At 36.5% G+C, this 27495-nt stretch overlaps 8 protein-coding genes across 8 annotated transcripts; all 8 read right to left on the bottom strand.

Moving 5' to 3' along the window:
- Window positions 1-216: 216 nt before the first annotated feature.
- On the bottom strand, window positions 217-1841 carry LOC143446837 (uncharacterized). The gene is made up of 4 exons (XM_076946657.1): window positions 1465-1841; window positions 1219-1366; window positions 1007-1116; window positions 217-925 (listed from the first exon to the last, which is right to left on the bottom strand). Exons 1-4 carry the CDS (start codon window positions 1717-1719, stop codon window positions 635-637), a joined length of 804 nt encoding a protein of 267 aa, XP_076802772.1. The 5' UTR covers window positions 1720-1841; the 3' UTR covers window positions 217-634.
- A 1743-nt stretch (window positions 1842-3584) lies between these two features.
- LOC143446744 (uncharacterized) lies at window positions 3585-4988 on the bottom strand. Its single transcript, XM_076946523.1, has 2 exons — window positions 4450-4988; window positions 3585-4145 (listed from the first exon to the last, which is right to left on the bottom strand). The coding sequence occupies exons 1-2, from the start codon at window positions 4702-4704 to the stop codon at window positions 4098-4100; spliced, it is 303 nt and encodes a 100-aa protein (XP_076802638.1). The 5' UTR covers window positions 4705-4988; the 3' UTR covers window positions 3585-4097.
- A 715-nt stretch (window positions 4989-5703) lies between these two features.
- LOC143446924 (uncharacterized) lies at window positions 5704-7689 on the bottom strand. The gene is made up of 5 exons (XM_076946790.1): window positions 7565-7689; window positions 6765-7046; window positions 6368-6512; window positions 6139-6248; window positions 5704-6059 (listed from the first exon to the last, which is right to left on the bottom strand). The coding sequence occupies exons 2-5, from the start codon at window positions 7017-7019 to the stop codon at window positions 5769-5771; spliced, it is 801 nt and encodes a 266-aa protein (XP_076802905.1). The 5' UTR covers window positions 7020-7046; window positions 7565-7689; the 3' UTR covers window positions 5704-5768.
- On the bottom strand, window positions 7639-11078 carry LOC143446925 (uncharacterized). Its single transcript, XM_076946791.1, has 4 exons — window positions 10716-11078; window positions 9723-9867; window positions 9506-9615; window positions 7639-8391 (listed from the first exon to the last, which is right to left on the bottom strand). The coding sequence occupies exons 1-4, from the start codon at window positions 10968-10970 to the stop codon at window positions 8149-8151; spliced, it is 753 nt and encodes a 250-aa protein (XP_076802906.1). The 5' UTR covers window positions 10971-11078; the 3' UTR covers window positions 7639-8148.
- A 1961-nt stretch (window positions 11079-13039) lies between these two features.
- Window positions 13040-14594, bottom strand: LOC143446923 (uncharacterized). The gene is made up of 4 exons (XM_076946789.1): window positions 14222-14594; window positions 13825-13969; window positions 13598-13707; window positions 13040-13522 (listed from the first exon to the last, which is right to left on the bottom strand). Exons 1-4 carry the CDS (start codon window positions 14474-14476, stop codon window positions 13232-13234), a joined length of 801 nt encoding a protein of 266 aa, XP_076802904.1. The 5' UTR covers window positions 14477-14594; the 3' UTR covers window positions 13040-13231.
- A 798-nt stretch (window positions 14595-15392) lies between these two features.
- LOC143447244 (uncharacterized) lies at window positions 15393-19162 on the bottom strand. The gene is made up of 4 exons (XM_076947250.1): window positions 18800-19162; window positions 17807-17951; window positions 17590-17699; window positions 15393-16486 (listed from the first exon to the last, which is right to left on the bottom strand). Exons 1-4 carry the CDS (start codon window positions 19052-19054, stop codon window positions 16229-16231), a joined length of 768 nt encoding a protein of 255 aa, XP_076803365.1. The 5' UTR covers window positions 19055-19162; the 3' UTR covers window positions 15393-16228.
- Window positions 19163-21123: 1961 nt separating this feature from the next.
- Window positions 21124-22678, bottom strand: LOC143447243 (uncharacterized). The gene is made up of 4 exons (XM_076947249.1): window positions 22306-22678; window positions 21909-22053; window positions 21682-21791; window positions 21124-21606 (listed from the first exon to the last, which is right to left on the bottom strand). Exons 1-4 carry the CDS (start codon window positions 22558-22560, stop codon window positions 21316-21318), a joined length of 801 nt encoding a protein of 266 aa, XP_076803364.1. The 5' UTR covers window positions 22561-22678; the 3' UTR covers window positions 21124-21315.
- A 798-nt stretch (window positions 22679-23476) lies between these two features.
- On the bottom strand, window positions 23477-27246 carry LOC143447242 (uncharacterized). The gene is made up of 4 exons (XM_076947247.1): window positions 26884-27246; window positions 25891-26035; window positions 25674-25783; window positions 23477-24570 (listed from the first exon to the last, which is right to left on the bottom strand). The coding sequence occupies exons 1-4, from the start codon at window positions 27136-27138 to the stop codon at window positions 24313-24315; spliced, it is 768 nt and encodes a 255-aa protein (XP_076803362.1). The 5' UTR covers window positions 27139-27246; the 3' UTR covers window positions 23477-24312.
- Window positions 27247-27495: the final 249 nt, after the last annotated feature.

The following is a 27495-nucleotide window of genomic DNA, read 5'->3' as shown; positions in this document are numbered from 1 at the left end:
CAGTTGCTCTTAACTTGACCGTTGTGGATTAAGCTTGCCAGACATAAATACCACGTAAAATCCGTGACCCAACATTGGTTACCCCGAAAACTAATTCGATTTGTCCAGGATATGTACTCTTGCTTCATTGTGAATAAAACGTCATTTCAACCCGATGTGGTTGTACGTTTGCCGTTCGGCTGACTTGTGCGGCTTGCTTAAATTCCAGTCGAATCATCACTTTGATAAAGCTTGTATTTTACAAACCTTTTTCCTCACTATTGACATATTACCAGGTTAGGCTTATTTTTACTGGTTTTTCGTTGATTGTTTGCTCTTTTCTAAGGCTTCAAAAAGTTCAAATAATTGTGTTGGCCAGGAAACTTGCAGAAAAAAAACAAGCAATGAACTGATACAGCAAATATGTGTAACGCGACTATTTAATCAAACTTAATAAGTTTTACAACAGGAAGATCAGCCAGTTTGAAATAAATTTTCCATCAGTTTGTCTTAAACTTGTTGAATTTTACAACAACATACATACCATAGTAAAACAACATTTCACTTTATTTGATTGCTGCTGTTACGACAGTACTTGGGTTTAAGGAGCCAGCAAATTCCAATGTTTTTGCTCAAAGTGAGATTAATAATACAGCTAAAAAAACTTAACGCTGGCCCACACTTTGCTCAGTATAGCACCAGGGTTGGATCTGTAGAGCTTGTAGGATCCATAAAGAAGCCCCAGAGAAAGTATGGCCACTGTGCAAGTCATTTCTCGTTGCATTCGGATCAAAGACGGGTGAGTTGCCATCAACTTGTCAACAATGTTTCCAGCAACGTTTTCATGAGGGAAGGGCTTGTCGGGAATTTCCTGTCCTAGAAACTTACACAAAGGCGCCCATCCTTGACGGACATCGTAGACCAGAAGTTTATCAGGAGGACAATTCTACAAACAACAATTTTGAGTGGAAATTTAAAATCGTCGTATCATAGAAAAGTTACTTTTGAAAAAGAACGAAACCATTACTTGTCTGCAATACTGTGTATGCTGTCGGCAAGCTTTTTTCAAAAGCATTTCGTTGTTTTTGTAATGAAAGTCGAATGGATGTCGCACTTGTATACCAAACAGACACATCACTACAAACAGTCAAACGAACGTGTTAATACCAAAGATATGACCTTGTGTTACTTATGGGCCCTTGCCTCTTTTTGTTTAAATATCACTAAACAAACACTCACCGATACGACGATAATGCTTGAAATATCGCCGTCCAGTTGGTGACAGTATTTGTATGAGTTGGTAGAAAAAGTTGCCATTCATAACTTCAAGCTGCTTATACAAACTCTTGTACCATCTGTCTTCTTCATCTCTTGTAGTTAAGACAACCTTCAAAGTAATAACAAAATTGTCAACTTGCACTTCCTCTTTTTATGCGAGTTGCCGTAGCAACCAAGCACTGTTCTTGGGATTTAAACTTAACTCACTTTAGCATCAGGAAACGCTTGCAAAATCTCTTCCCAAAACTTATATGGTGGAGAGTCAGTTACGACATCCACTGACTCATACATCTCTTTGAAATCTTCAATACTTCCACCACTGGATGAAAGTATCTTGGCCCACTTATCGCCATGATACCAGAAGTGATCCATGAAGTCATAAACATTGTAGCCCAACTCAGATAGAGCTACAACCATGGTTTTAGTTCCGGTCTTTGCAAATCCAGCTACGATGACTTTCATTGTTGTAGAGCTTAATGAACTCAAACAAGAGTTTCACTGCTGGACACGGGATCAAATGAATCTAGTTTCGCTAAAAATAATCACTGGTTTACCGAAGGGTGATTTTGACTTGCGTTTATAGCTTAATAAACGCGGGATTAGCCATAGCCGCGAGCGCAAACACCGGTTTATTGACATAACCTACATTCTTCCTTCGTAACCAGCTTGTATTTGTTTGCATTTCTGTATCATCGCGTATATGCTACACTTTATATGAAAGCTTTCTTTGAGCAATTGCTCTACGGCAAGTAACACAAGCTCTTATTTGGTAAATTAAATTTACAAATTTTGATTGCAAAGTTATTCGCTGACTGGAACCTTGATAAAACAAACACAGCTTATTAACTGAATCTAACAGCAAATTACAATTTGTTCAATGTCATAGCAATTAAACTTGAATGGTTTGTAGAAGTCAAAAAGTGTTTTCAGACGTCATAGAAGTCATAAAGTGTACTGAGAGGTTCACGATTAAGCTCGTTGCAAGCGTATCAACGATGAATATGAGGATGAGTTGCCATTAACATGTTAAGGATGTTTTCGTGAGGGAAGGACTTGTTTGAAATTTTCTTTCTCGGAGCTCACATAAAGGCGCACAACATTGAGGTACGTTGCGGACCAGTCTACCAGGTTGCATAAATAAACACTAACTGGCAATCCTGGCCACAAGCCCACAACTGCACATAACTTAAGCTAACTTGTGTGCCTAATGTTCGCTAGGCAAAGATTCTGCGATTGTGCGCTGAATGTCAGAGTGCCAATCCACAAATGTGTGCGCTTGAGTTGTTCTGCAAGCGTCCGGAGGCGAGTTACACGTGTCCATGGTGATGAACACTTATTTATGTATTTCTGTTGACGTTCATTTTATTATCTGCTGTATTAGACTAAAAATACAACACTGCGTTTTACTGAATATTCAACATGTACCATTGACGAAATCATGGAAACAGAATATTTTATTTGACAAAAAGGCGCCGCTTAGCGGGTGAAGCCTAAATTGATGAGGATTTTTGTCAATTATTGCAATCGTGAAATGTGAATGTGAAATCACTGTGCTCATATTTGTCATGCTCAGGTGTCACCCAGGCTAAACTAATTCAGTCTAAGGTAAGTTTAAACACGACGAAGCGTAATCACCTTTTCATGATGTCATAATTAAGAATGTTCTGACCAAAAATTTATTAAGATTTGTGCGTAGTTCCACACGAAAAAATCCTGAACTTCTTCCTATCAGCATCAAATGATGAAACCTTCTTTGTATTTTGCCCAACTTAACATACCCTACAACACAAGTGAATCAATCTTTGGAATATCTTTGTTTTGGATGTGGAAGCAGATTATTACCAACGGTTGAGAAAGAGAATTGGTTTAGTACGCGAACTGTATTGTAAAGAATGCTGTACCTACCTACACCGTCATCACATAAATCAACCGTCATTAACGTAAGTCTAAAACTTTGTAAGTGACAGGTCATTGAGTTCGCCAACGCTGAGATATTGGTGTTGGCCACATCGTTTAGCGAATCCTCTCCGGCTTGGGTTCATATATTTGCCAAGTGTTGGCATTGATGTCTTCGATTGAATCATGTCTAGTTTTAGGTATTTTTTTTAACTCGTTGACATACGGGAGCTAAATACTTGCATACATACTCCCAAACACCTTAAACGAATTATATGCATAGCGTCACGTATATACACCTACGACAAGTAGCAAAATAAGATTTCGGTGTTGTTAAGTGCTCTCATAGTGTAAATCTTTTTGAACTGATTGTTACTTGTGGCTAAGCTGCGTTCAAAATTGCAACAGAATTGTTCAAAGCAAACAAAATATGAATCAAAAGCTCTTCCAATATCAGCACGTAGCTCTTATATGTTCAGTCTACCTCTGAATCTCAGGGTTCAATTATATCAATGTAACCCTCGGCACTAACATAGTGTAACAATAAGAACATCAGCGTTAGCAAAATGTTTGATAACAGCAATCAACTTGTTAGATTGGTTGGTAAATTGTTCTTTAACAAATTTAAAGGTTTTGTACTTTTTTTAACCTGATACCAAAGTTCGTTTAAATCACTTGAACTTTAGTCATAAAAAGTAACTGTAAAAAGTAAGAGACATAACTGTAAAAACCATTACCTAGTTAGCTGGTTAATACGGAAACAACAAAAACAACGCAAACTGGCATAGCCAGTTTAATACATTGCAATTTTTGTCTAACTGGAATACTTGAATAAACGAAATCTTACTGACGAGACGAAAATGTTTGAAATATTTCCACCCAGTTGGTGATAACACTTGCATGACTTGGTACAAAATGTTGCAATTCATAACTTCACACTGGTTTCACAAACTTTTGTACCAACTGTCTTCATCTCTTGATGTTAAGATAACCTTCAAATAACGATTTAAAAATAATAGCGATATATTTCTCACTTGAATCTTTAACTTAAACTGGAACGTTTTTAGCATATAGCCCTTTTTAACGTATGTCATAGGCTTAAACATTAAGTACAGTAAATAAACGTACAGGAGTGAACAAACATTTTAACTTATGTAACTGATGAACAAATGCTTGTTATAAAACTGAAACCTACAACACATCTATTCTCTATAAGCTGTTGTTTGCAAAAGTTAAGTTTTGTACTGAACGATCCTTTAATTGTAGAAATTGTCTTGCTTCTTAAAGTTAACTTACTTTTGCATCGGGAAATGCTTGCAAAATCTCTTCCCAAAACTTATATGCTGGAGAGTCAGTGACCGCATCCACTGAATGATACATCTCTTTGAAATCTTCAATACTTCCACCACTGGATGAAAGTATCTTGGCCCACTTATCGCCATGATACCAGAAGTGATCAAGATAATCATAAACGTTGAAACCCAACTCAGATAAAGCTGCAGACATGGATTTAGTTCCGGTTTTAGTATATCCAGCTACTACTACTTTCATTGTGGAAAACCAGTTCTCTTACATAAGCTAAACAACAGCATAACGCTTTGCTACTCATCAGATGCGTTTTTAGTTACAGACTGATACATGAAATGGCTCGCTTACCACAAATCGTATCAAATGGCACTAAACTTAGTGGGCGGCACATTTACAATAGGCTCGAGGGAAAAAACACAATTTAACGACATAAGGTCTGATATCAAGACCTTTCAAGCGAAAGCTATTAGCTATTTTCGGATATGTGAGCAGGTTATACAGTAAATGGCGATTAAAAACAAAAACTTGTTCAATACATGAACTGTATTATAAAGAATGTTGTCCCTACTTATTCCTTCATCACCTAAATCAGTCCAAAACGTTCTAACTCACGCTCCGTTGTTTTCGCCAGCGTTGGTTGTCGCGTTGCCCGTTCTTTCACTCAAACGATATTCGGCGAATCTGCTCCGGTTTGGTTTCGTAGGTTAGCAAAGTGCTGGCATGGAGGCCTTCGATTGAATTATGTCTATTTTTGTTTTTTTAACATGTTGGCACATACTCCCAAACGTTTGCAAAAAATTTAAGCGGACAACATCATGTGCATACTGTACACCTACGAAAATTAGCAAAATAAGATTTCAGCTGCTGCTAAAATTGTAACTGCTAAAATTGTAAATCATTTCGAACTGTTTGTTATGGCTAAGCAGCGTTCATAATCAAGACAGAATTGTTCAAAGCAAACAAAATACAGATCAAAAGCATTTCCAATATCAGCACGTAGCTTATATATTTTCAGTCTACCTCTGAATCTTAGGGTTCACTTATATCAATGTATCCGTCGGCACTAACACAGTGTAACAATAAGAACATCAGGGTTAGCAAAATGTTTGATAACAGCAATCAACTTGATAGATTGGTTGGTAAATTGTTCTTTAACAAATTTAAGGGTTTCGTATTTTTTTTAAACTGACACCAAAGTTCTTTTAAATCACTTGAACTTTAGTCATAAAAAGTACTTTGCGATCTACTGATCATCCAATTTTATTGCAAAAACACTTGAAGCAGTATAATTTAACTATCAATTTCAACTAACGAAACATGAAAGTTAACCACAACTTGTTTAGTATGGCTCCAGGGTTACACTTGTAGAGCTTGTAGGATCCATACAGTAGGCCCAGTGAAAGTATGGCCACTGTGCAAGTCATTTCTCTTTGTATGCGAATAAATGCCGGATGAGTTGTCATTAATTTGTCAATAATATTTCCAGCAACATTTTCATGAGGGAAGGACTTGTCGGGAATCTTTTTTCCTAGAAACTTACACAAAGGCGCCCATCCTTGACGGACATCGTAGACCAGAAGTTTATCAGGAGGACAATTCTAAAAGCAGCAATGTTTTAAAAGAAATGTTACAAAGTACAAGAAAGAAAAACAAGAAAAAAAAGAACGACAAAGTTACTTGTTTACAATACTGCGTGTGTTGTCTGTAACCTTTTTTTACAACAATGTCGTTTTTGGAAAGTTCGAAGTCAAAAGGATTTCTCATTCGTATTCCCCACAGCGACATAACTGTAAAAACAATTAAGCTGGTTAATACGGAAACAACTAAAAACATCACGACCTTGCGTAACCATTTAATACATTGCAATTTTTGCCAAACTGGAATACTTGAATTGACGAAAACTTACTGACGAGACGAAAATGCTTAAAATATTTCCACCCAGTTGGTGATAACACTTGCATGACTTGGTACAAAATGTTGCCATTCATAACTTCACATTGGTTGCACAAACTCTTGCACCAGCTGTCTTCATCTCTTAAAGTTAAGATAACCTTCAAGTAACAGTTTGAAAACAATGACGACAGATAATAATCATCAACTTACACTGGAACGTTTTGAGCAAGTTTTCTTATTTTTCATTTAGCATGTAATGATTTTTACGGTTGTCATTGGCATAAACACTAATGTATGATTTTAAGTACAGTAAATAACTGTATAAGAGCGAACAAACATTTCAACTTATGTAACTGACGAATGATATTGGCTCGATACTTTAATTATTTTGCTTCTTAAACTCAACTTACTTTTGCATCGGGAAACGCTTGCAAAATTTCTTCCCAAAACTTGCATGTTGGAGAATCAGTGACTGCATCCACTGACTGATACATCTCTTTAAAATCTTCAATACATCCACCACTGGATGAAAGTATATTGGCCCACTTATCGCCATGATACCAGAAGTGATCAAGTGCATCATAAACGTTGTAACCCAACTCAAATAAAGCTGCAACCATGGTCTTGGTTCCGGTTTTAGTATATCCAGCTACGATCACTTTCATTGTAGTGAACCAGTTCTCTTACATGAGCTAAATCAACAGCATAACGCTTAGCTACTCATCAGATGCGCTTTAACCTGCAGACTGATACATGAAATGGTTCGCTTACCACAAATGGTATTTAACTAAGTTTAATGAGCGGAATATTTACAATCAGCCGGAGGGGAAAATACAATTTAATGATATGAAGACCTGTCAAGAGAAAAGTGTTAGATTTTTTTTTGCATTTTGGTGTTACTAGGAGTAAAGTTGCATTTTATATTGGTTTCATGTGGGTAATCCGTCCGTGATACTTTCTAGCAAATACGAATTTGTTTCCAAATAACAAAGGCCTACAAATTTGGTTACCTTAATTGTTTACGCATGACCAGTGATAATATAATAAATATAGACTCCAACAAACGCAAAGAGACCACAATTCTTCAGCGGTAACCGCTGATAAACCGACGTAACTTCTTTACAGTAATAACCAAAAAGTATTCAACATAAAGTTGCAACTTCGAGGAAAACAAACAAACTTCAAATAAAAACGTTTTTAACACCATTACCTGTATATCCTATATTCTTTCAACAGCCTACATACATATGTTAGGATTTCTATTAATATTCCGTTCCACTGTAGCCTAGATACAGAAATGTTGTATTAGCAACAGTAATCGAAAGTAGTCGTTCACGACGAGGTCGTCCCGACAAAACATACAAAGCAACAATTTCTTAAACATCTTGTGGGCACGTGATTCAGCACATGATGTAATAACCATGATGGTCATCAACCCTGCAAGCGCCAACCAAATAAAACAAAGCGTCGTATTGTTTGGTTCATTATCTTTGGAAGATTAAGAAGTGTGAAGATCATACGGTGAGGCAAAATGTTTGCTTGAAATAGCGGATTATTTAGAAGACATTTTAAATGACATGCTTTCAATCAGCCGGTTGAAAATTCTGTTTGCTCCAACATTAGGTAAAATACTGTAATGTTAGTATTGTAAATGTAAGTGGGTAGGTAAGAAGGCAAAGTTAGTAAGTAACTAATACAAGTAAGTGATATTTTTATTAGGTAAATACAGTAACGTTCTTAATACAGCTAATGCAACTTAACAGCTGGCCAAAGTATGTTTAGTATGGGTCCAGGTTAAGTATTGAAAAAAATCTGCAGAATCCATAACACCAACAGCGAAAGTAAGATTGTCGTGCAAATCATTTCCTGTTTTACTCGGAACGCAGAAGGATGAGTCGCCATCAGTTTGTCAACAATACTCCCGGCGACATTTTCACGAGGAAAGGGCCTGTCTGGAATTTCTTCTTTTAGGAACTCACACAAAGGCGCCCATCCTTGACGGACATCGTAGACCAGAAGTTTGTCAGGAGGACAATTCTACAAATAAGAACGTTTCAGGAAATTCTACATAATTATTTTTACATCCGCCAAAGCTGCTGAATTCTCCCATATATTGCGTTTGTTGAATTGTTATGTCTCGTGCCCTGTGCCTTGTATCATGTGCAAGTTTAGCATTGACGTAGGCCAGCAAAAGTACACAAAAAGTGGGTAGGTTCGAAATTCTTAGATACATAATAATTCATAAACGGCAAGTTGCCACCGCTTTAAGCTTTATACAGATTTTAATCACGTTTTATTTATTCTAGTGGGAGTTAAAATCAGACAAAAATCAAAAGGTTGTCATATGTTTCCTCAGCGAAGACTTAACGTTTTTGGCTATGTTCTAATATCTTAAGTTTATACTGTAATTGCACAAACGTTTGTTTTAAGAACGTTTTATAACAATTGAGAATTTAAGAACGATGTGAAAAAAAGCATGTCAAATAAGAGACGTTTTTGAATACTTTTTTGTTTCATTTGAGCTGACTTCACATAAATGTAAAAACATACAGGTTACTTAACCAAACTTGCGCGAATCGAATGTTAAAGCAAGTTGTGTTCTTTAAACACTGGAAAATACATCCACCTACTGTATTATACTAAAGTAGCGAAACGAACGTTTTAAGACGGTAACTTGTTTAGACGATTTTCTGTTTTGCCTTTTCTTTTTATCGCGGTCGTGTGCTTTACAATTTTCCTCTGATTGAAAGATTTCAATCGTTGCTGCTGATCAAAGAAGCCTCAAATAGTCGCAAAATTTACAACAAACAAGATTCGATCGTTTATCATTTCATCAATCATCATTTTGCATCATGCATTTTACCTCCAGTTGTTTTGTGAGGTATAACCTTTTGTTTTGCTACTCTTGCAAAGATGAGCAGATTTGTATTCATTTTGCTTGTAGCGTGGCCTGTTAACTTTGTCAGCCCGAAATTAAATCCAATTTTTCTTATACCAAAGCCTAACCATTTAGAACAGATAGATTGAAATTGAATACAGTAACAGAATTTTGAACTATGTTACGAAAAGGAAAAACAAAAGTCATAAAAACATAACCTCCTTGACGAAAGTATTCAAAATAGTGAAATAAAACAAGATTCGAAAAACGTACTTGTTTACAATAGCGAGTGTGTTGTCTGTAGGCTTTTTTCCAAACCATTTCATTTTTGGAAAATGAGAAGTCAAAGGGATGTCGCATTCGTATTCCACTCAACGCCATGACTGTAAAAGCAGTTGAGCATGTTAATGGTGATAGATTTATGTTATTAGTTCTAGTTTAACAAGCAACGGTATATTTTTTCAAAAAAAATCTGTAAGACGAAACTTACTGACGAGACGAAAATGCTTAAAATATTTCCACCCAGTTGGTGATAACACTTGCATGACTTGGTACAAAATATTGCTATTTAAAACTTGAAACTGGGTGCACAGACTCTTGTACCAGCTATCTTCATCTCTTGATGTCAGGATAACCTTCGAATACAGATCTTAAACACATGACGTAAAAGCCTTAGATTGAACATTTAACTTCAAGTTCAGTCTTTTGTACAAGTTATTGTAGCTTGTATAACAAAAAGAAACACATTCACGTACATTGATGACATCAGTTTTGACGACAAGTTTAAATTCATTAAGTGTTTGTGGTTTGCATAGCTAAGGACCCGCATTTATATGGTTGTCCGAATTTATGCTAGCTTGGAATGCACAGGCTTGCAAATCCTATTTTCGACGAATCATTAGGCGATGTTGATTATGTTCTTAGCGTGATTATACTCACTAGACCAGTGGTTCTCAACCGGTGGTCCGCGGACCCCTGGGGGTCCGCGAAACGTTTTCAGTTGGTCCGTGAGAACTTCGAAATTTGCAACATAAAGTACGAGTTTTTAAAAATTTTTTGCTGTTTATCATTACTTTTTGAAATAGGCTTGAACATTTGCTTAATTGTCTATTGTGATGGGACAATACAAAAGCTTATTGAGATTTATCACCCGCAGGGAAGGCCTATTGTGATGCACTAGATTGCGGATTATACGAGAAGACAGCTGGATACAGTGATTTTAAGTAAAAATATCCGCATAGTTTGATGTTATTTTGAATGAATAGCGCAGTTGTGCACCAAGACTATTAAGTAAAACTAAGCAATGAAACATTTAAGTGCAGTCTCAGAACCCTTAGTTTGCTTAAACTTCAGGGGTCCGCCACTGCTTTGACAGCAACAAAAGGGGTCCGCCACGATCAGAAGGTTGAGAACCACTGAGACTAGACATTGTCACACAGTAATTTGTCTTATTGACATTTTTATGCGGCAAAACCTAACTCACTTTAGCATCGGGAAACGCTTGTAAAATCTCTTCCCAAAACAAGTTTGGTGGGGCATCAGTTACAGCATCCACTGACTGATACATCTCTTTGAAATCTTCAATACTTCCACCACTGGATGAAAGTATCTTGGCCCACTTATCGCCATGATACCAGAAGTGATCCATGAAGTCATAAACATTGTAGCCCAACTCAGATAAAGCTACGACCATGGTTTTAGTTCCGGTCTTTACAAATCCAGCTACGATGACTTTCATTGTTGTAGAGCTTAATGAACTCAAACAAGAGTTTCACTGCTGAACACGGGATCAAATGAATCTAGTTTCGCTAAAAATAATCACTGGTTTACCGAAGGGTGATTTTGACTTGCGTTTATAGCTTAATAAACGCGGGATTAGCCATAGCCGCGAGCGCAAACACCGGTTTATTGACATAACCTACATTCTTCCTTCGTAACCAGCTTGTATTTGTTTGCATTTCTGTATCATCGCGTATATGCTGCACTTTACATGAAGGTTCTGTTTGAGCAATTGTTCTACGGCTAATATCATAAGCTCTTATTCGGTAAATTAAATTTACAAATTTTGATTGCAAAGTTATTCGCTTACTGGAACCTTGATAAAACAAACACAGTTTATTAACTGAATTTAACGGCAAATTACAGTTTTTTCAATGTTGTAGCAATTAAACTTAATGGTTTGTAGAAGTCAAAAAGTATTTTCACAACTCATAGAAGTCATAAAGTGTACTGAGAGGTTCGCGTTTAAGCTCGTTGCAAGCGTATCAAGGATGAATATGAGGATGAGTTGCCATTAACATGTTAAGGATGTTTTCGTGAGGGAAGAGCTTGTTTGGAATTTTCTTTCTCGGAGCTCACATAAAGGCGCACAACACTGAGGTACGTTGCGGACCAGTCTATCAAGTTGCATAAATAAACATTAACTGGCAATCCTGGCCACAACTGCACATAACTTAAGCTAACTGAGTTTTGTGTGCCTAATGTTCGCTAGGCAAAGATTCTGCGATTGTGCGCTGAATGTCAGAGTGCCAATCCACAAATGTGTGCGCTTGAGTTGTTCTGCAAGCGTCCGGAGGCGAGTTACACGTGTCCATGGTGATGAACACTTATTTATGTATTTCTGTTGACGTTCATTTTATTATCTGCTGTATTAGACTAAAAATACAACACTGCGTTTTACTGAATATTCAACATGTACCATTGACGAAATCATGGAAACAGAATATTTTATTTGACAAAAAGGCGCCGCTTAGCGGGTGAAGCCTAAACTGACGAGGTTTTTTGTCAATTATTGCAATCGTGAAATGTGAATGTGAAATCACTGTGCTCATATTTGTCATGCTTAGGTGTCACCCAGGCTAAACTAATTCAGTCTAAGGTAAGTTTAAACACGACGAAGCGTAATCACCTTTTCATGATGTCATAATTAAGAATGTTCTGACCAAAAATTTATTAAGATTTGTGCGTAGTTCCACATGAAAGAATCCTGAACTTCTTCCTATCAGCATCAAATGATGCAACCTCCTGTATATGAAACCTGTGTATTTTACCCAACTTAACATATTCTACAACACAAGTGAATCAATCTTTGGAATATTTTGCTTTGCTATGGATGTGGAAGCAGATTATTACCGACAGTTGAGAAAGAGAATTTGTTTCGTACGCGAACTGTATTGTAAAGAATGCTGTACCTACCTATACCGCCATCACATAAATCTGCCGTCATTAACGTAAGTCTAAAACTTTGTAAGTGACAGGTCATTGAGTTCGCCAACGCTGGGATATTGGTGTTGGCCAGATGGTTTATTGAATCCTCTCCGGCTTGGGTTCATATATTTGCCAAGTGTTGGCGCGTGTATTTGCGTATTTGTAAGTATTTGCCAAGTGTATATTTGTCATGTCTTCGATTGAATCATGTCTAATTATAGTTCTTTCTTAATAGGCCTACGTTGACATACGGGAGCTAAATACTTGCATACATACTCCCAAACACCTTAATTGAATTGTATGCATAGCATCACGTATATACACCTAGGACAAGTAGCAAAATAAGATTTCGGTGTTGGTATGTGCTCTCATAGTGTAAAACATTTTGAACTGATTGTTACTTGTGGCTAAGCTGCGTTCAAAATTGTAGCAGATTTGTTCAAAGCAAACAAACTACGGATCAAAAGCATTTCCTATATCAGCACGTAGCTCATATATGTTCAGTCTAGCTCTGAGTCTTAGGGTTTGCTTATATCAATGTATCCGTCGGCATAACAGTAAAACAATGGGTTAGCATAAATTTTGATGACAGCAATCAACTAGCTTAAGATGTTGTATTGGTTGGTAAATTGTTCTTTAACAAGTTTAAAGGTTTGGTAATTTATTAACCTGATACCAAAGTTCGTTTAAATCACTTGAAATTTTAGTCCTAAAAAGTACTTCGCGATATATTGATCATTAAATTTTTTTGCAAAAACACTTGAAACATTATAATTTAACTATCAATTTCAACTAACGAAACATGAAAGTTGACCACAACTTGTTTAGGATGGCTCCAGGGTTACACTTGTAGAGCTTGTAGCATCCGTATAGTAGGCCCAGTGAAAGTATGGCCACTGTGCAAGCCATTTCTCGTTGCATGCGAATAAATGCTGGATGAGTTGTCATTAATTTATCAATAATATTTCCAGCAACATTTTCATGAGGGAAGGACTTGTCTGGAATTTCCTTTCTAAGAAACTCGCACAGAGGCGCCCATCCTTGACGGACATCGTAGACCAGAAGTTTGTCACGAGGACAACTCTAAAAGCAGCAATTTTGAGATGAAGTGTTACAAAATGCAAGAAAGAAAAACAAGAAAAAGAACGATAAAGTTACTTGTCTGCAATGTCGCGTGTGTTGTCTGTAACCTTTTTTTACAACAATGTCGTTGTTGGAAAGTTTGAAGTCAAATGGATTTCTCATTCGTATTCCCCACAGCGACATAACTGTAAAAACGATTAAACTGGTTGATACGGAAACAACTAAAACCACGAACTTGCGTAACCAGTTTAATACATTGCAATTTTTGCCAAACTGGAATACTTGAATAGACGAAAACTTACTGACGAGACGAAAATGCTTAAAATATTTCCACCCAGTTGGTGATAACACTTGCATGACTTGGTACAAAATGTTGCCATTCATAACTTCACACTGGTTGCACAAACTCTTGTACCAACTGTCTTCATCTCTTAATGTTAAGATAACCTTCAAGTAACAGTTTGAAAACAATGACGACAGATAATAATCATCAACTTACACTGGAACGTTTTGAGCAAGTTATCTTATTTTTCATTTAGCATGTAATGATTTTTACGGTTGTCATTGGCATAAACACTAATGTATGATTTTAAGTACAGTAAATAACTGTACAAGAGTGAACAAACATTTTAACTTATGTGACTGATGAATGATATTGGCTCGATACTTTAATTATTTTGCTTCTTAAACTCAACTTACTTTTGCATCGGGAAACGCTTGCAAAATCTCTTCCCAAAACTTGCATGTTGGAGAGTCAGTGACTGCATCCACTGAATGATACATCTCTTTAAAATCTTCAATACTTCCACCACTGGATGAAAGTATCTTGGCCCACTTATCGCCATGATACCAGAAGTGATCAAGAGCATCATAAACGTTGTAACCCAACTCAGATAAAGCTGCAGACATGGTCTTGGTTCCGGTTTTAGTATATCCAGCTACAATCACTTTCATTGTAGTGAACCAGTTCTCTTACATGAGCTAAATCAACAGCATAACGCTTAGCTACTCATCAGATGCGCTTTTAGCTGCAGACTGATACATGAAATGGCTCGCTTACCACAAATGGTGTTGAACTAAGTTTAATGAGCGGAATATTTACAATCAGCCGGAGGGGAAAAATACAATTTAATGATATGAAGACCTTTCAAGAGAAAAGTGTAAGATTTTTTTTGCATTTTGGTGTTACAAGGAGTAAAGTTGAATTTTATATTGGTTTCATGTGGGTATGTCGTCCGTGATACTTTCTAGCAAATACGAATTTGTTTCCAAATAACAAAGGCCTACAAATTTGGTTACCTTAATTGTTTACGCATGACCAGTGATGATATAATAAATATAGACTCCAACAAACGCAAAGAGACCACAATTCTTCAGCGGTAACCGCTGATAAACCGACGTAACTTCTTTACAGTAATTACCAAAAAGTATTCAACATAAAGTTGCAACTTCGAGGCAAACAAACAAACTTCGATTAAAAACGTTCTGAACACCATTACTTGTATATCCTATATTCTTTCAAGAGCCTACATGCATATGTTCAGTTTTCTATTAATATTCCGTTCCACTATAGACTAGATACAGAAATGTTGTATTAGCAACAGTAATCGAAAGTAGTCGTTCACGACGAGGTCGTGCCGACAAAACATACAAAGCAACAATTTCTTAAACATCTTGTGGGCACCTGATTCAACACATGATGTAATGACCATGATGGTCATTGTGGGGATGGCGACGTGATTGCTTTTAAGTTGGCCTAAAGCCAAGACTATTAGTCTTACTGTTAGACTCCTATAGACAATTGTCTTTGACTCCGTTGCGTTGGCTGTCTTTATAATGTTTCTTCAAATAAACACCAACTTCATAAAGTCTAATTGTTATATTTTCCGAATAGGTTGTATCAAATTAGAAACATTTACACCATCTTTTCACATTTAAACAAGCTATAACTCGAATTCAGTAATGATTCCAATTCCGAATAATTCAACAAAACAGAAGAATCCGAAAAGAGCGAAGAGAGCGATTTAGACCAAACATTAGCTTTTATACTCCCGTATTTTGACCAATGGGCGAGCGCCAAGCTAGATTTTACCATGACACGTATACACGTGTCCATGTTGTACATTATCTGCTTTTTCACAAAGAATTATAATCGATTTTGCACCGGGTTCAAAAAACCACTTGACACACTTAACTACGTCACATGTCGATTTGGAACTAGGATTGAATACGGATTAAACTAGGAAAAATACACTTCAAATATTGAATAGAACTGAATCAAACTGGAGACACACAAATCGCTTAACAAATGCCAATTATAGAACTTATTATAATTTATTATCACGACCGCCACAGTCATCAACCCTGCAAGCGCCAACCAAATCAAAACAAGCGTCGTATTGTTTGGTTCATTTATCTTTGTAAGATTAAGAAGTGTGAAGATCATATGGTGAAGCAAAATGTTTGCTTGAAATAGCGGATTATTTAGAAGACATTTTAAATGACATGCTTTCAATCAGCCGGTTGAAAATTCTGTTTGCACCAACATTAGGTAAAATACTGTAATGTTAGTATTGTAAATGTAAGTGGGTAGGTAAGAAGGCAAAGTTAGTAAGTAACTAATGTAAGTAAGTGATATTTTTATTACGTAAATACAGTAACGTTCTTAATAGAGCTAATGCAACTAAACAGCTGACCAAAGTCTGTTTAGTATGGGTCCAGGTTAAGTATTGAAAAAATCTGCAGAATCCATAACATCAACAGCGAAAGTATTATCGTCGTGCAAATCATTTCCCGTTTTACTCGGAACGCAGAAGGATGAGTCGCCATCAATTTGTCAACAATACTCCCCGCGACATTTTCACGAGGAAAGGGCCTGTCTGGAATTTCTTCTTTTAGGAACTCACACAAAGGCGCCCATCCTTGACGGACATCGTAAACGAGAAGTTTGTCAGGAGGACAATTCTACAAATAAAAACGTTTAGAAAAAATTTACATAATTATTTTTACATTCACCAAAGCTGCTGAATTCTCCCATATATTGCATTTGTTCAACTGTTATCATGTCTCGTGCCCTGTGCAAGTTTAGCATTGGCGTAGGCCAGCAAGAGTACACAAAAAGTGGGTAGGTTCGAAATTCTTAGATACATAATAATTCATAAACGGCAAGTTGCCACCGCTTTAAGCTTTATACAGATTTTAATCACGTTTTATTTATTCTAGTGGGAGTTAAAATCAGACAAAAATCAAAAGGTTGTCATATGTTTCCTCAGCGAAGACTTAACGTTTTTGGCTATGTTCTAATATCTTAAGTTTATACTGTAATTGCACAAACGTTTGTTTTAAGAACGTTTTATAACATTTGAGAATTTAAGAACGATGTGAAAAAAAGCATGTCAAATAAGAGACGTTTTTGAATACTTTTTTGTTTCATTTGAGCTGACTTCACATAAATGTAAAAACATACAGGTTACTTAACCAAACTTGCGCGAATCGAATGTTAAAGCAAGTTGTGTTCTTTAAACACTGGAAAATACATCCACCTACTGTATTATACTAAAGTAGCGAAACGAACGTTTTAAGACGGTAACTTGTTTAGACGATTTTCTGTTTTGCCTTTTCTTTTTATCGCGGTCGTGTGCTTTACAATTTTCCTCTGATTGAAAGATTTCAATCGTTGCTGCTGATCAAAGAAGCCTCAAATAGTCGCAAAATTTACAACAAACAAGATTCGATCGTTTATCATTTCATCAATCATCATTTTGCATCATGCATTTTACCTCCAGTTGTTTTGTGAGGTATAACCTTTTGTTTTGCTACTCTTGCAAAGATGAGCAGATTTGTATTCATTTTGCTTGTAGCGTGGCCTGTTAACTTTGTCAGCCCGAAATTAAATCCAATTTTTCTTATACCAAAGCCTAACCATTTAGAACAGATATATTGAAATTGAATACAGTAACAGAATTTTGAACTATGTTACGAAAAGGAAAAACAAAAGTCATAAAAACATAACCTCCTTGACGAAAGTATTCAAAATAGTGAAATAAAACAAGATTCGAAAAACGTACTTGTTTACAATAGCGAGTGTGCTGTCTGTAGGCTTTTTTCCAAACCATTTCATTTTTGGAAAATGAGAAGTCAAAGGGATGTCGCATTCGTATTCCACTCAACGCCATGACTGTAAAAGCAGTTGAGCATGTTAATGGTGATAGATTTATGTTATTAGTTCTAGTTTAACAAGCAACGGTATATTTTTTCAAAAAAAATCTGTAAGACGAAACTTACTGACGAGACGAAAATGCTTAAAATATTTCCACCCAGTTGGTGATAACACTTGCATGACTTGGTACAAAATATTGCTATTTAAAACTTGAAACTGGGTGCACAGACTCTTGTACCAGCTATCTTCATCTCTTGATGTCAGGATAACCTTCGAATACAGATCTTAAACACATGACGTAAAAGCCTTAGATTGAACATTTAACTTCAAGTTCAGTCTTTTGTACAAGTTATTGTAGCTTGTATAACAAAAAGAAACACATTCACGTACATTGATGACATCAGTTTTGACGACAAGTTTAAATTCATTAAGTGTTTGTGGTTTGCATAGCTAAGGACCCGCATTTATATGGTTGTCCGAATTTATGCTAGCTTGGAATGCACAGGCTTGCAAATCCTATTTTCGACGAATCATTAGGCGATGTTGATTATGTTCTTAGCGTGATTATACTCACTAGACCAGTGGTTCTCAACCGGTGGTCCGCGGACCCCTGGGGGTCCGCGAAACGTTTTCAGTTGGTCCGTGAGAACTTCGAAATTTGCAACATAAAGTACGAGTTTTTAAAAATTTTTTGCTGTTTATCATTACTTTTTGAAATAGGCTTGAACATTTGCTTAATTGTCTATTGTGATGGGACAATACAAAAGCTTATTGAGATTTATCACCCGCAGGGAAGGCCTATTGTGATGCACTAGATTGCGGATTATACGAGAAGACAGCTGGATACAGTGATTTTAAGTAAAAATATCCGCATAGTTTGATGTTATTTTGAATGAATAGCGCAGTTGTGCACCAAGACTATTAAGTAAAACTAAGCAATGAAACATTTAAGTGCAGTCTCAGAACCCTTAGTTTGCTTAAACTTCAGGGGTCCGCCACTGCTTTGACAGCAACAAAAGGGGTCCGCCACGATCAGAAGGTTGAGAACCACTGAGACTAGACATTGTCACACAGTAATTTGTCTTATTGACATTTTTATGCGGCAAAACCTAACTCACTTTAGCATCGGGAAACGCTTGTAAAATCTCTTCCCAAAACAAGTTTGGTGGGGCATCAGTTACAGCATCCACTGACTGATACATCTCTTTGAAATCTTCAATACTTCCACCACTGGATGAAAGTATCTTGGCCCACTTATCGCCATGATACCAGAAGTGATCCATGAAGTCATAAACATTGTAGCCCAACTCAGATAAAGCTACGACCATGGTTTTAGTTCCGGTCTTTACAAATCCAGCTACGATGACTTTCATTGTTGTAGAGCTTAATGAACTCAAACAAGAGTTTCACTGCTGAACACGGGATCAAATGAATCTAGTTTCGCTAAAAATAATCACTGGTTTACCGAAGGGTGATTTTGACTTGCGTTTATAGCTTAATAAACGCGGGATTAGCCATAGCCGCGAGCGCAAACACCGGTTTATTGACATAACCTACATTCTTCCTTCGTAACCAGCTTGTATTTGTTTGCATTTCTGTATCATCGCGTATATGCTGCACTTTACATGAAGGTTCTGTTTGAGCAATTGTTCTACGGCTAATATCATAAGCTCTTATTCGGTAAATTAAATTTACAAATTTTGATTGCAAAGTTATTCGCTTACTGGAACCTTGATAAAACAAACACAGTTTATTAACTGAATTTAACGGCAAATTACAGTTTTTTCAATGTTGTAGCAATTAAACTTAATGGTTTGTAGAAGTCAAAAAGTATTTTCACAACTCATAGAAGTCATAAAGTGTACTGAGAGGTTCGCGTTTAAGCTCGTTGCAAGCGTATCAAGGATGAATATGAGGATGAGTTGCCATTAACATGTTAAGGATGTTTTCGTGAGGGAAGAGCTTGTTTGGAATTTTCTTTCTCGGAGCTCACATAAAGGCGCACAACACTGAGGTACGTTGCGGACCAGTCTATCAAGTTGCATAAATAAACATTAACTGGCAATCCTGGCCACAACTGCACATAACTTAAGCTAACTGAGTTTTGTGTGCCTAATGTTCGCTAGGCAAAGATTCTGCGATTGTGCGCTGAATGTCAGAGTGCCAATCCACAAATGTGTGCGCTTGAGTTGTTCTGCAAGCGTCCGGAGGCGAGTTACACGTGTCCATGGTGATGAACACTTATTTATGTATTTCTGTTGACGTTCATTTTATTATCTGCTGTATTAGACTAAAAATACAACACTGCGTTTTACTGAATATTCAACATGTACCATTGACGAAATCATGGAAACAGAATATTTTATTTGACAAAAAGGCGCCGCTTAGCGGGTGAAGCCTAAACTGACGAGGTTTTTTGTCAATTATTGCAATCGTGAAATGTGAATGTGAAATCACTGTGCTCATATTTGTCATGCTTAGGTGTCACCCAGGCTAAACTAATTCAGTCTAAGGTAAGTTTAAACACGACGAAGCGTAATCACCTTTTCATGATGTCATAATTAAGAATGTTCTGACCAAAAATTTATTAAGATTTGTGCGTAGTTCCACATGAAAGAATCCTGAACTTCTTCCTATCAGCATCAAATGATGCAACCTCCTGTATATGAAACCTGTGTATTTTACCCAACTTAACATATTCTACAACACAAGTGAATCAATCTTTGGAATATTTTGCTTTGCTATGGATGTGGAAGCAGATTATTACCGACAGTTGAGAAAGAGAATTTGTTTCGTACGCGAACTGTATTGTAAAGAATGCTGTACCTACCTATACCGCCATCACATAAATCTGCCGTCATTAACGTAAGTCTAAAACTTTGTAAGTGACAGGTCATTGAGTTCGCCAACGCTGGGATATTGGTGTTGGCCAGATGGTTTATTGAATCCTCTCCGGCTTGGGTTCATATATTTGCCAAGTGTTGGCGCGTGTATTTGCGTATTTGTAAGTATTTGCCAAGTGTATATTTGTCATGTCTTCGATTGAATCATGTCTAATTATAGTTCTTTCTTAATAGGCCTACGTTGACATACGGGAGCTAAATACTTGCATACATACTCCCAAACACCTTAATTGAATTGTATGCATAGCATCACGTATATACACCTAGGACAAGTAGCAAAATAAGATTTCGGTGTTGGTATGTGCTCTCATAGTGTAAAACATTTTGAACTGATTGTTACTTGTGGCTAAGCTGCGTTCAAAATTGTAGCAGATTTGTTCAAAGCAAACAAACTACGGATCAAAAGCATTTCCTATATCAGCACGTAGCTCATATATGTTCAGTCTAGCTCTGAGTCTTAGGGTTTGCTTATATCAATGTATCCGTCGGCATAACAGTAAAACAATGGGTTAGCATAAATTTTGATGACAGCAATCAACTAGCTTAAGATGTTGTATTGGTTGGTAAATTGTTCTTTAACAAGTTTAAAGGTTTGGTAATTTATTAACCTGATACCAAAGTTCGTTTAAATCACTTGAAATTTTAGTCCTAAAAAGTACTTCGCGATATATTGATCATTAAATTTTTTTGCAAAAACACTTGAAACATTATAATTTAACTATCAATTTCAACTAACGAAACATGAAAGTTGACCACAACTTGTTTAGGATGGCTCCAGGGTTACACTTGTAGAGCTTGTAGCATCCGTATAGTAGGCCCAGTGAAAGTATGGCCACTGTGCAAGCCATTTCTCGTTGCATGCGAATAAATGCTGGATGAGTTGTCATTAATTTATCAATAATATTTCCAGCAACATTTTCATGAGGGAAGGACTTGTCTGGAATTTCCTTTCTAAGAAACTCGCACAGAGGCGCCCATCCTTGACGGACATCGTAGACCAGAAGTTTGTCACGAGGACAACTCTAAAAGCAGCAATTTTGAGATGAAGTGTTACAAAATGCAAGAAAGAAAAACAAGAAAAAGAACGATAAAGTTACTTGTCTGCAATGTCGCGTGTGTTGTCTGTAACCTTTTTTTACAACAATGTCGTTGTTGGAAAGTTTGAAGTCAAATGGATTTCTCATTCGTATTCCCCACAGCGACATAACTGTAAAAACGATTAAACTGGTTGATACGGAAACAACTAAAACCACGAACTTGCGTAACCAGTTTAATACATTGCAATTTTTGCCAAACTGGAATACTTGAATAGACGAAAACTTACTGACGAGACGAAAATGCTTAAAATATTTCCACCCAGTTGGTGATAACACTTGCATGACTTGGTACAAAATGTTGCCATTCATAACTTCACACTGGTTGCACAAACTCTTGTACCAACTGTCTTCATCTCTTAATGTTAAGATAACCTTCAAGTAACAGTTTGAAAACAATGACGACAGATAATAATCATCAACTTACACTGGAACGTTTTGAGCAAGTTATCTTATTTTTCATTTAGCATGTAATGATTTTTACGGTTGTCATTGGCATAAACACTAATGTATGATTTTAAGTACAGTAAATAACTGTACAAGAGTGAACAAACATTTTAACTTATGTGACTGATGAATGATATTGGCTCGATACTTTAATTATTTTGCTTCTTAAACTCAACTTACTTTTGCATCGGGAAACGCTTGCAAAATCTCTTCCCAAAACTTGCATGTTGGAGAGTCAGTGACTGCATCCACTGAATGATACATCTCTTTAAAATCTTCAATACTTCCACCACTGGATGAAAGTATCTTGGCCCACTTATCGCCATGATACCAGAAGTGATCAAGAGCATCATAAACGTTGTAACCCAACTCAGATAAAGCTGCAGACATGGTCTTGGTTCCGGTTTTAGTATATCCAGCTACAATCACTTTCATTGTAGTGAACCAGTTCTCTTACATGAGCTAAATCAACAGCATAACGCTTAGCTACTCATCAGATGCGCTTTTAGCTGCAGACTGATACATGAAATGGCTCGCTTACCACAAATGGTGTTGAACTAAGTTTAATGAGCGGAATATTTACAATCAGCCGGAGGGGAAAAATACAATTTAATGATATGAAGACCTTTCAAGAGAAAAGTGTAAGATTTTTTTTGCATTTTGGTGTTACAAGGAGTAAAGTTGAATTTTATATTGGTTTCATGTGGGTATGTCGTCCGTGATACTTTCTAGCAAATACGAATTTGTTTCCAAATAACAAAGGCCTACAAATTTGGTTACCTTAATTGTTTACGCATGACCAGTGATGATATAATAAATATAGACTCCAACAAACGCAAAGAGACCACAATTCTTCAGCGGTAACCGCTGATAAACCGACGTAACTTCTTTACAGTAATTACCAAAAAGTATTCAACATAAAGTTGCAACTTCGAGGCAAACAAACAAACTTCGATTAAAAACGTTCTGAACACCATTACTTGTATATCCTATATTCTTTCAAGAGCCTACATGCATATGTTCAGTTTTCTATTAATATTCCGTTCCACTATAGACTAGATACAGAAATGTTGTATTAGCAACAGTAATCGAAAGTAGTCGTTCACGACGAGGTCGTGCCGACAAAACATACAAAGCAACAATTTCTTAAACATCTTGTGGGCACCTGATTCAACACATGATGTAATGACCATGATGGTCATTGTGGGGATGGCGACGTGATTGCTTTTAAGTTGGCCTAAAGCCAAGACTATTAGTCTTACTGTTAGACTCCTATAGACAATTGTCTTTGACTCCGTTGCGTTGGCTGTCTTTATAATGTTTCTTCAAATAAACACCAACTTCATAAAGTCTAATTGTTATATTTTCCGAATAGGTTGTATCAAATTAGAAACATTTACACCATCTTTTCACATTTAAACAAGCTATAACTCGAATTCAGTAATGATTCCAATTCCGAATAATTCAACAAAACAGAAGAATCCGAAAAGAGCGAAGAGAGCGATTTAGACCAAACATTAGCTTTTATACTCCCGTATTTTGACCAATGGGCGAGCGCCAAGCTAGATTTTACCATGACACGTATACACGTGTCCATGTTGTACATTATCTGCTTTTTCACAAAGAATTATAATCGATTTTGCACCGGGTTCAAAAAACCACTTGACACACTTAACTACGTCACATGTCGATTTGGAACTAGGATTGAATACGGATTAAACTAGGAAAAATACACTTCAAATATTGAATAGAACTGAATCAAACTGGAGACACACAAATCGCTTAACAAATGCCAATTATAGAACTTATTATAATTTATTATCACGACCGCCACAGTCATCAACCCTGCAAGCGCCAACCAAATCAAAACAAGCGTCGTATTGTTTGGTTCATTTATCTTTGTAAGATTAAGAAGTGTGAAGATCATATGGTGAAGCAAAATGTTTGCTTGAAATAGCGGATTATTTAGAAGACATTTTAAATGACATGCTTTCAATCAGCCGGTTGAAAATTCTGTTTGCACCAACATTAGGTAAAATACTGTAATGTTAGTATTGTAAATGTAAGTGGGTAGGTAAGAAGGCAAAGTTAGTAAGTAACTAATGTAAGTAAGTGATATTTTTATTACGTAAATACAGTAACGTTCTTAATAGAGCTAATGCAACTAAACAGCTGACCAAAGTCTGTTTAGTATGGGTCCAGGTTAAGTATTGAAAAAATCTGCAGAATCCATAACATCAACAGCGAAAGTATTATCGTCGTGCAAATCATTTCCCGTTTTACTCGGAACGCAGAAGGATGAGTCGCCATCAATTTGTCAACAATACTCCCCGCGACATTTTCACGAGGAAAGGGCCTGTCTGGAATTTCTTCTTTTAGGAACTCACACAAAGGCGCCCATCCTTGACGGACATCGTAAACGAGAAGTTTGTCAGGAGGACAATTCTACAAATAAAAACGTTTAGAAAAAATTTACATAATTATTTTTACATTCACCAAAGCTGCTGAATTCTCCCATATATTGCATTTGTTCAACTGTTATCATGTCTCGTGCCCTGTGCAAGTTTAGCATTGGCGTAGGCCAGCAAGAGTACACAAAAAGTGGGTAGGTTCGAAATTCTTAGATACATAATAATTCATAAACGGCAAGTTGCCACCGCTTTAAGCTTTATACAGATTTTAATCACGTTTTATTTATTCTAGTGGGAGTTAAAATCAGACAAAAATCAAAAGGTTGTCATATGTTTCCTCAGCGAAGACTTAACGTTTTTGGCTATGTTCTAATATCTTAAGTTTATACTGTAATTGCACAAACGTTTGTTTTAAGAACGTTTTATAACATTTGAGAATTTAAGAACGATGTGAAAAAAAGCATGTCAAATAAGAGACGTTTTTGAATACTTTTTTGTTTCATTTGAGCTGACTTCACATAAATGTAAAAACATACAGGTTACTTAACCAAACTTGCGCGAATCGAATGTTAAAGCAAGTTGTGTTCTTTAAACACTGGAAAATACATCCACCTACTGTATTATACTAAAGTAGCGAAACGAACGTTTTAAGACGGTAACTTGTTTAGACGATTTTCTGTTTTGCCTTTTCTTTTTATCGCGGTCGTGTGCTTTACAATTTTCCTCTGATTGAAAGATTTCAATCGTTGCTGCTGATCAAAGAAGCCTCAAATAGTCGCAAAATTTACAACAAACAAGATTCGATCGTTTATCATTTCATCAATCATCATTTTGCATCATGCATTTTACCTCCAGTTGTTTTGTGAGGTATAACCTTTTGTTTTGCTACTCTTGCAAAGATGAGCAGATTTGTATTCATTTTGCTTGTAGCGTGGCCTGTTAACTTTGTCAGCCCGAAATTAAATCCAATTTTTCTTATACCAAAGCCTAACCATTTAGAACAGATATATTGAAATTGAATACAGTAACAGAATTTTGAACTATGTTACGAAAAGGAAAAACAAAAGTCATAAAAACATAACCTCCTTGACGAAAGTATTCAAAATAGTGAAATAAAACAAGATTCGAAAAACGTACTTGTTTACAATAGCGAGTGTGCTGTCTGTAGGCTTTTTTCCAAACCATTTCATTTTTGGAAAATGAGAAGTCAAAGGGATGTCGCATTCGTATTCCACTCAACGCCATGACTGTAAAAGCAGTTGAGCATGTTAATGGTGATAGATTTATGTTATTAGTTCTAGTTTAACAAGCAACGGTATATTTTTTCAAAAAAAATCTGTAAGACGAAACTTACTGACGAGACGAAAATGCTTAAAATATTTCCACCCAGTTGGTGATAACACTTGCATGACTTGGTACAAAATATTGCTATTTAAAACTTGAAACTGGGTGCACAGACTCTTGTACCAGCTATCTTCATCTCTTGATGTCAGGATAACCTTCGAATACAGATCTTAAACACATGACGTAAAAGCCTTAGATTGAACATTTAACTTCAAGTTCAGTCTTTTGTACAAGTTATTGTAGCTTGTATAACAAAAAGAAACACATTCACGTACATTGATGACATCAGTTTTGACGACAAGTTTAAATTCATTAAGTGTTTGTGGTTTGCATAGCTAAGGACCCGCATTTATATGGTTGTCCGAATTTATGCTAGCTTGGAATGCACAGGCTTGCAAATCCTATTTTCGACGAATCATTAGGCGATGTTGATTATGTTCTTAGCGTGATTATACTCACTAGACCAGTGGTTCTCAACCGGTGGTCCGCGGACCCCTGGGGGTCCGCGAAACGTTTTCAGTTGGTCCGTGAGAACTTCGAAATTTGCAACATAAAGTACGAGTTTTTAAAAATTTTTTGCTGTTTATCAGTACTTTTTGAAATAGGCTTGAACATTTGCTTAATTGTCTATTGTGATGGGACAATACAAAAGCTTATTGAGATTTATCACCCGCAGGGAAGGCCTATCGTGATGCACTAGATTGCGGATTATACGAGAAGACAGCTGGATACAGTGATTTTAAGTAAAAATATCCGCATAGTTTGATGTTATTTTGAATGAATAGCGCAGTTGTGCACCAAGACTATTAAGTAAAACTAAGCAATGAAACATTTAAGTGCAGTCTCAGAACCCTTAGTTTGCTTAAACTTCAGGGGTCCGCCACTGCTTTGACAGCAACAAAAGGGGTCCGCCACGATCAGAAGGTTGAGAACCACTGAGACTAGACATTGTCACACAGTAATTTGTCTTATTGACATTTTTATGCGGCAAAACCTAACTCACTTTAGCATCGGGAAACGCTTGTAAAATCTCTTCCCAAAACAAGTTTGGTGGGGCATCAGTTACAGCATCCACTGACTGATACATCTCTTTGAAATCTTCAATACTTCCACCACTGGATGAAAGTATCTTGGCCCACTTATCGCCATGATACCAGAAGTGATCCATGAAGTCATAAACATTGTAGCCCAACTCAGATAAAGCTACGACCATGGTTTTAGTTCCGGTCTTTACAAATCCAGCTACGATGACTTTCATTGTTGTAGAGCTTAATGAACTCAAACAAGAGTTTCACTGCTGAACACGGGATCAAATGAATCTAGTTTCGCTAAAAATAATCACTGGTTTACCGAAGGGTGATTTTGACTTGCGTTTATAGCTTAATAAACGCGGGATTAGCCATAGCCGCGAGCGCAAACACCGGTTTATTGACATAACCTACATTCTTCCTTCGTAACCAGCTTGTATTTGTTTGCATTTCTGTATCATCGCGTATATGCTGCACTTTACATGAAGGTTCTGTTTGAGCAATTGTTCTACGGCTAATATCATAAGCTCTTATTCGGTAAATTAAATTTACAAATTTTGATTGCAAAGTTATTCGCTTACTGGAAC

The sequence above is a fragment of the Clavelina lepadiformis genome, chromosome 2, assembly GCF_947623445.1.
Source record: "Clavelina lepadiformis chromosome 2, kaClaLepa1.1, whole genome shotgun sequence".
Classification (NCBI taxonomy): Eukaryota; Metazoa; Chordata; class Ascidiacea; order Aplousobranchia; family Clavelinidae; genus Clavelina; species Clavelina lepadiformis.
This window is presented reverse-complemented; position numbering and strand designations above follow the sequence as displayed.

Excerpts from the sequence above, each read along its gene's own strand:
- LOC143446837 (XM_076946657.1), bottom strand. The coding sequence starts at position 1,719 with ATGAAAGTCATCGTAGCTGGATTTGCAAAGACCGGAACTAAAACCATG. Across the intron at positions 1,367-1,464 it reads AAGCGTTTCCTGATGCTAAA|GTTGTCTTAACTACAAGAGA; the intron begins GTGAGTTAAGTT and ends ATTACTTTGAAG. Across the intron at positions 1,117-1,218 it reads CAAGCATTATCGTCGTATCG|TGATGTGTCTGTTTGGTATA; the intron begins GTGAGTGTTTGT and ends GACTGTTTGTAG.
- LOC143446744 (XM_076946523.1), bottom strand. The coding sequence starts at position 4,704 with ATGAAAGTAGTAGTAGCTGGATATACTAAAACCGGAACTAAATCCATG. Across the intron at positions 4,146-4,449 it reads AAGCATTTCCCGATGCAAAA|GTTATCTTAACATCAAGAGA; the intron begins GTAAGTTAACTT and ends CGTTATTTGAAG.
- LOC143446924 (XM_076946790.1), bottom strand. The coding sequence starts at position 7,019 with ATGAAAGTGATCGTAGCTGGATATACTAAAACCGGAACCAAGACCATG. Across the intron at positions 6,513-6,764 it reads AAGCGTTTCCCGATGCAAAA|GTTATCTTAACTTTAAGAGA; the intron begins GTAAGTTGAGTT and ends TGTTACTTGAAG. Across the intron at positions 6,249-6,367 it reads TAAGCATTTTCGTCTCGTCA|TTATGTCGCTGTGGGGAATA; the intron begins GTAAGTTTTCGT and ends TTGTTTTTACAG.
- LOC143446925 (XM_076946791.1), bottom strand. The coding sequence starts at position 10,970 with ATGAAAGTCATCGTAGCTGGATTTGTAAAGACCGGAACTAAAACCATG. Across the intron at positions 9,616-9,722 it reads TAAGCATTTTCGTCTCGTCA|TCATGGCGTTGAGTGGAATA; the intron begins GTAAGTTTCGTC and ends CTGCTTTTACAG. Across the intron at positions 8,392-9,505 it reads ACACTCGCTATTGTAAACAA|AATTGTCCTCCTGACAAACT; the intron begins GTACGTTTTTCG and ends TCTTATTTGTAG.
- LOC143446923 (XM_076946789.1), bottom strand. The coding sequence starts at position 14,476 with ATGAAAGTGATTGTAGCTGGATATACTAAAACCGGAACCAAGACCATG. Across the intron at positions 13,970-14,221 it reads AAGCGTTTCCCGATGCAAAA|GTTATCTTAACATTAAGAGA; the intron begins GTAAGTTGAGTT and ends TGTTACTTGAAG. Across the intron at positions 13,708-13,824 it reads TAAGCATTTTCGTCTCGTCA|TTATGTCGCTGTGGGGAATA; the intron begins GTAAGTTTTCGT and ends TCGTTTTTACAG.
- LOC143447244 (XM_076947250.1), bottom strand. The coding sequence starts at position 19,054 with ATGAAAGTCATCGTAGCTGGATTTGTAAAGACCGGAACTAAAACCATG. Across the intron at positions 17,700-17,806 it reads TAAGCATTTTCGTCTCGTCA|TCATGGCGTTGAGTGGAATA; the intron begins GTAAGTTTCGTC and ends CTGCTTTTACAG. Across the intron at positions 16,487-17,589 it reads ACACTCGCTATTGTAAACAA|AATTGTCCTCCTGACAAACT; the intron begins GTACGTTTTTCG and ends TTTTATTTGTAG.
- LOC143447243 (XM_076947249.1), bottom strand. The coding sequence starts at position 22,560 with ATGAAAGTGATTGTAGCTGGATATACTAAAACCGGAACCAAGACCATG. Across the intron at positions 21,792-21,908 it reads TAAGCATTTTCGTCTCGTCA|TTATGTCGCTGTGGGGAATA; the intron begins GTAAGTTTTCGT and ends TCGTTTTTACAG. Across the intron at positions 21,607-21,681 it reads ACACGCGACATTGCAGACAA|AGTTGTCCTCGTGACAAACT; the intron begins GTAACTTTATCG and ends TGCTGCTTTTAG.
- LOC143447242 (XM_076947247.1), bottom strand. The coding sequence starts at position 27,138 with ATGAAAGTCATCGTAGCTGGATTTGTAAAGACCGGAACTAAAACCATG. Across the intron at positions 25,784-25,890 it reads TAAGCATTTTCGTCTCGTCA|TCATGGCGTTGAGTGGAATA; the intron begins GTAAGTTTCGTC and ends CTGCTTTTACAG. Across the intron at positions 24,571-25,673 it reads ACACTCGCTATTGTAAACAA|AATTGTCCTCCTGACAAACT; the intron begins GTACGTTTTTCG and ends TTTTATTTGTAG.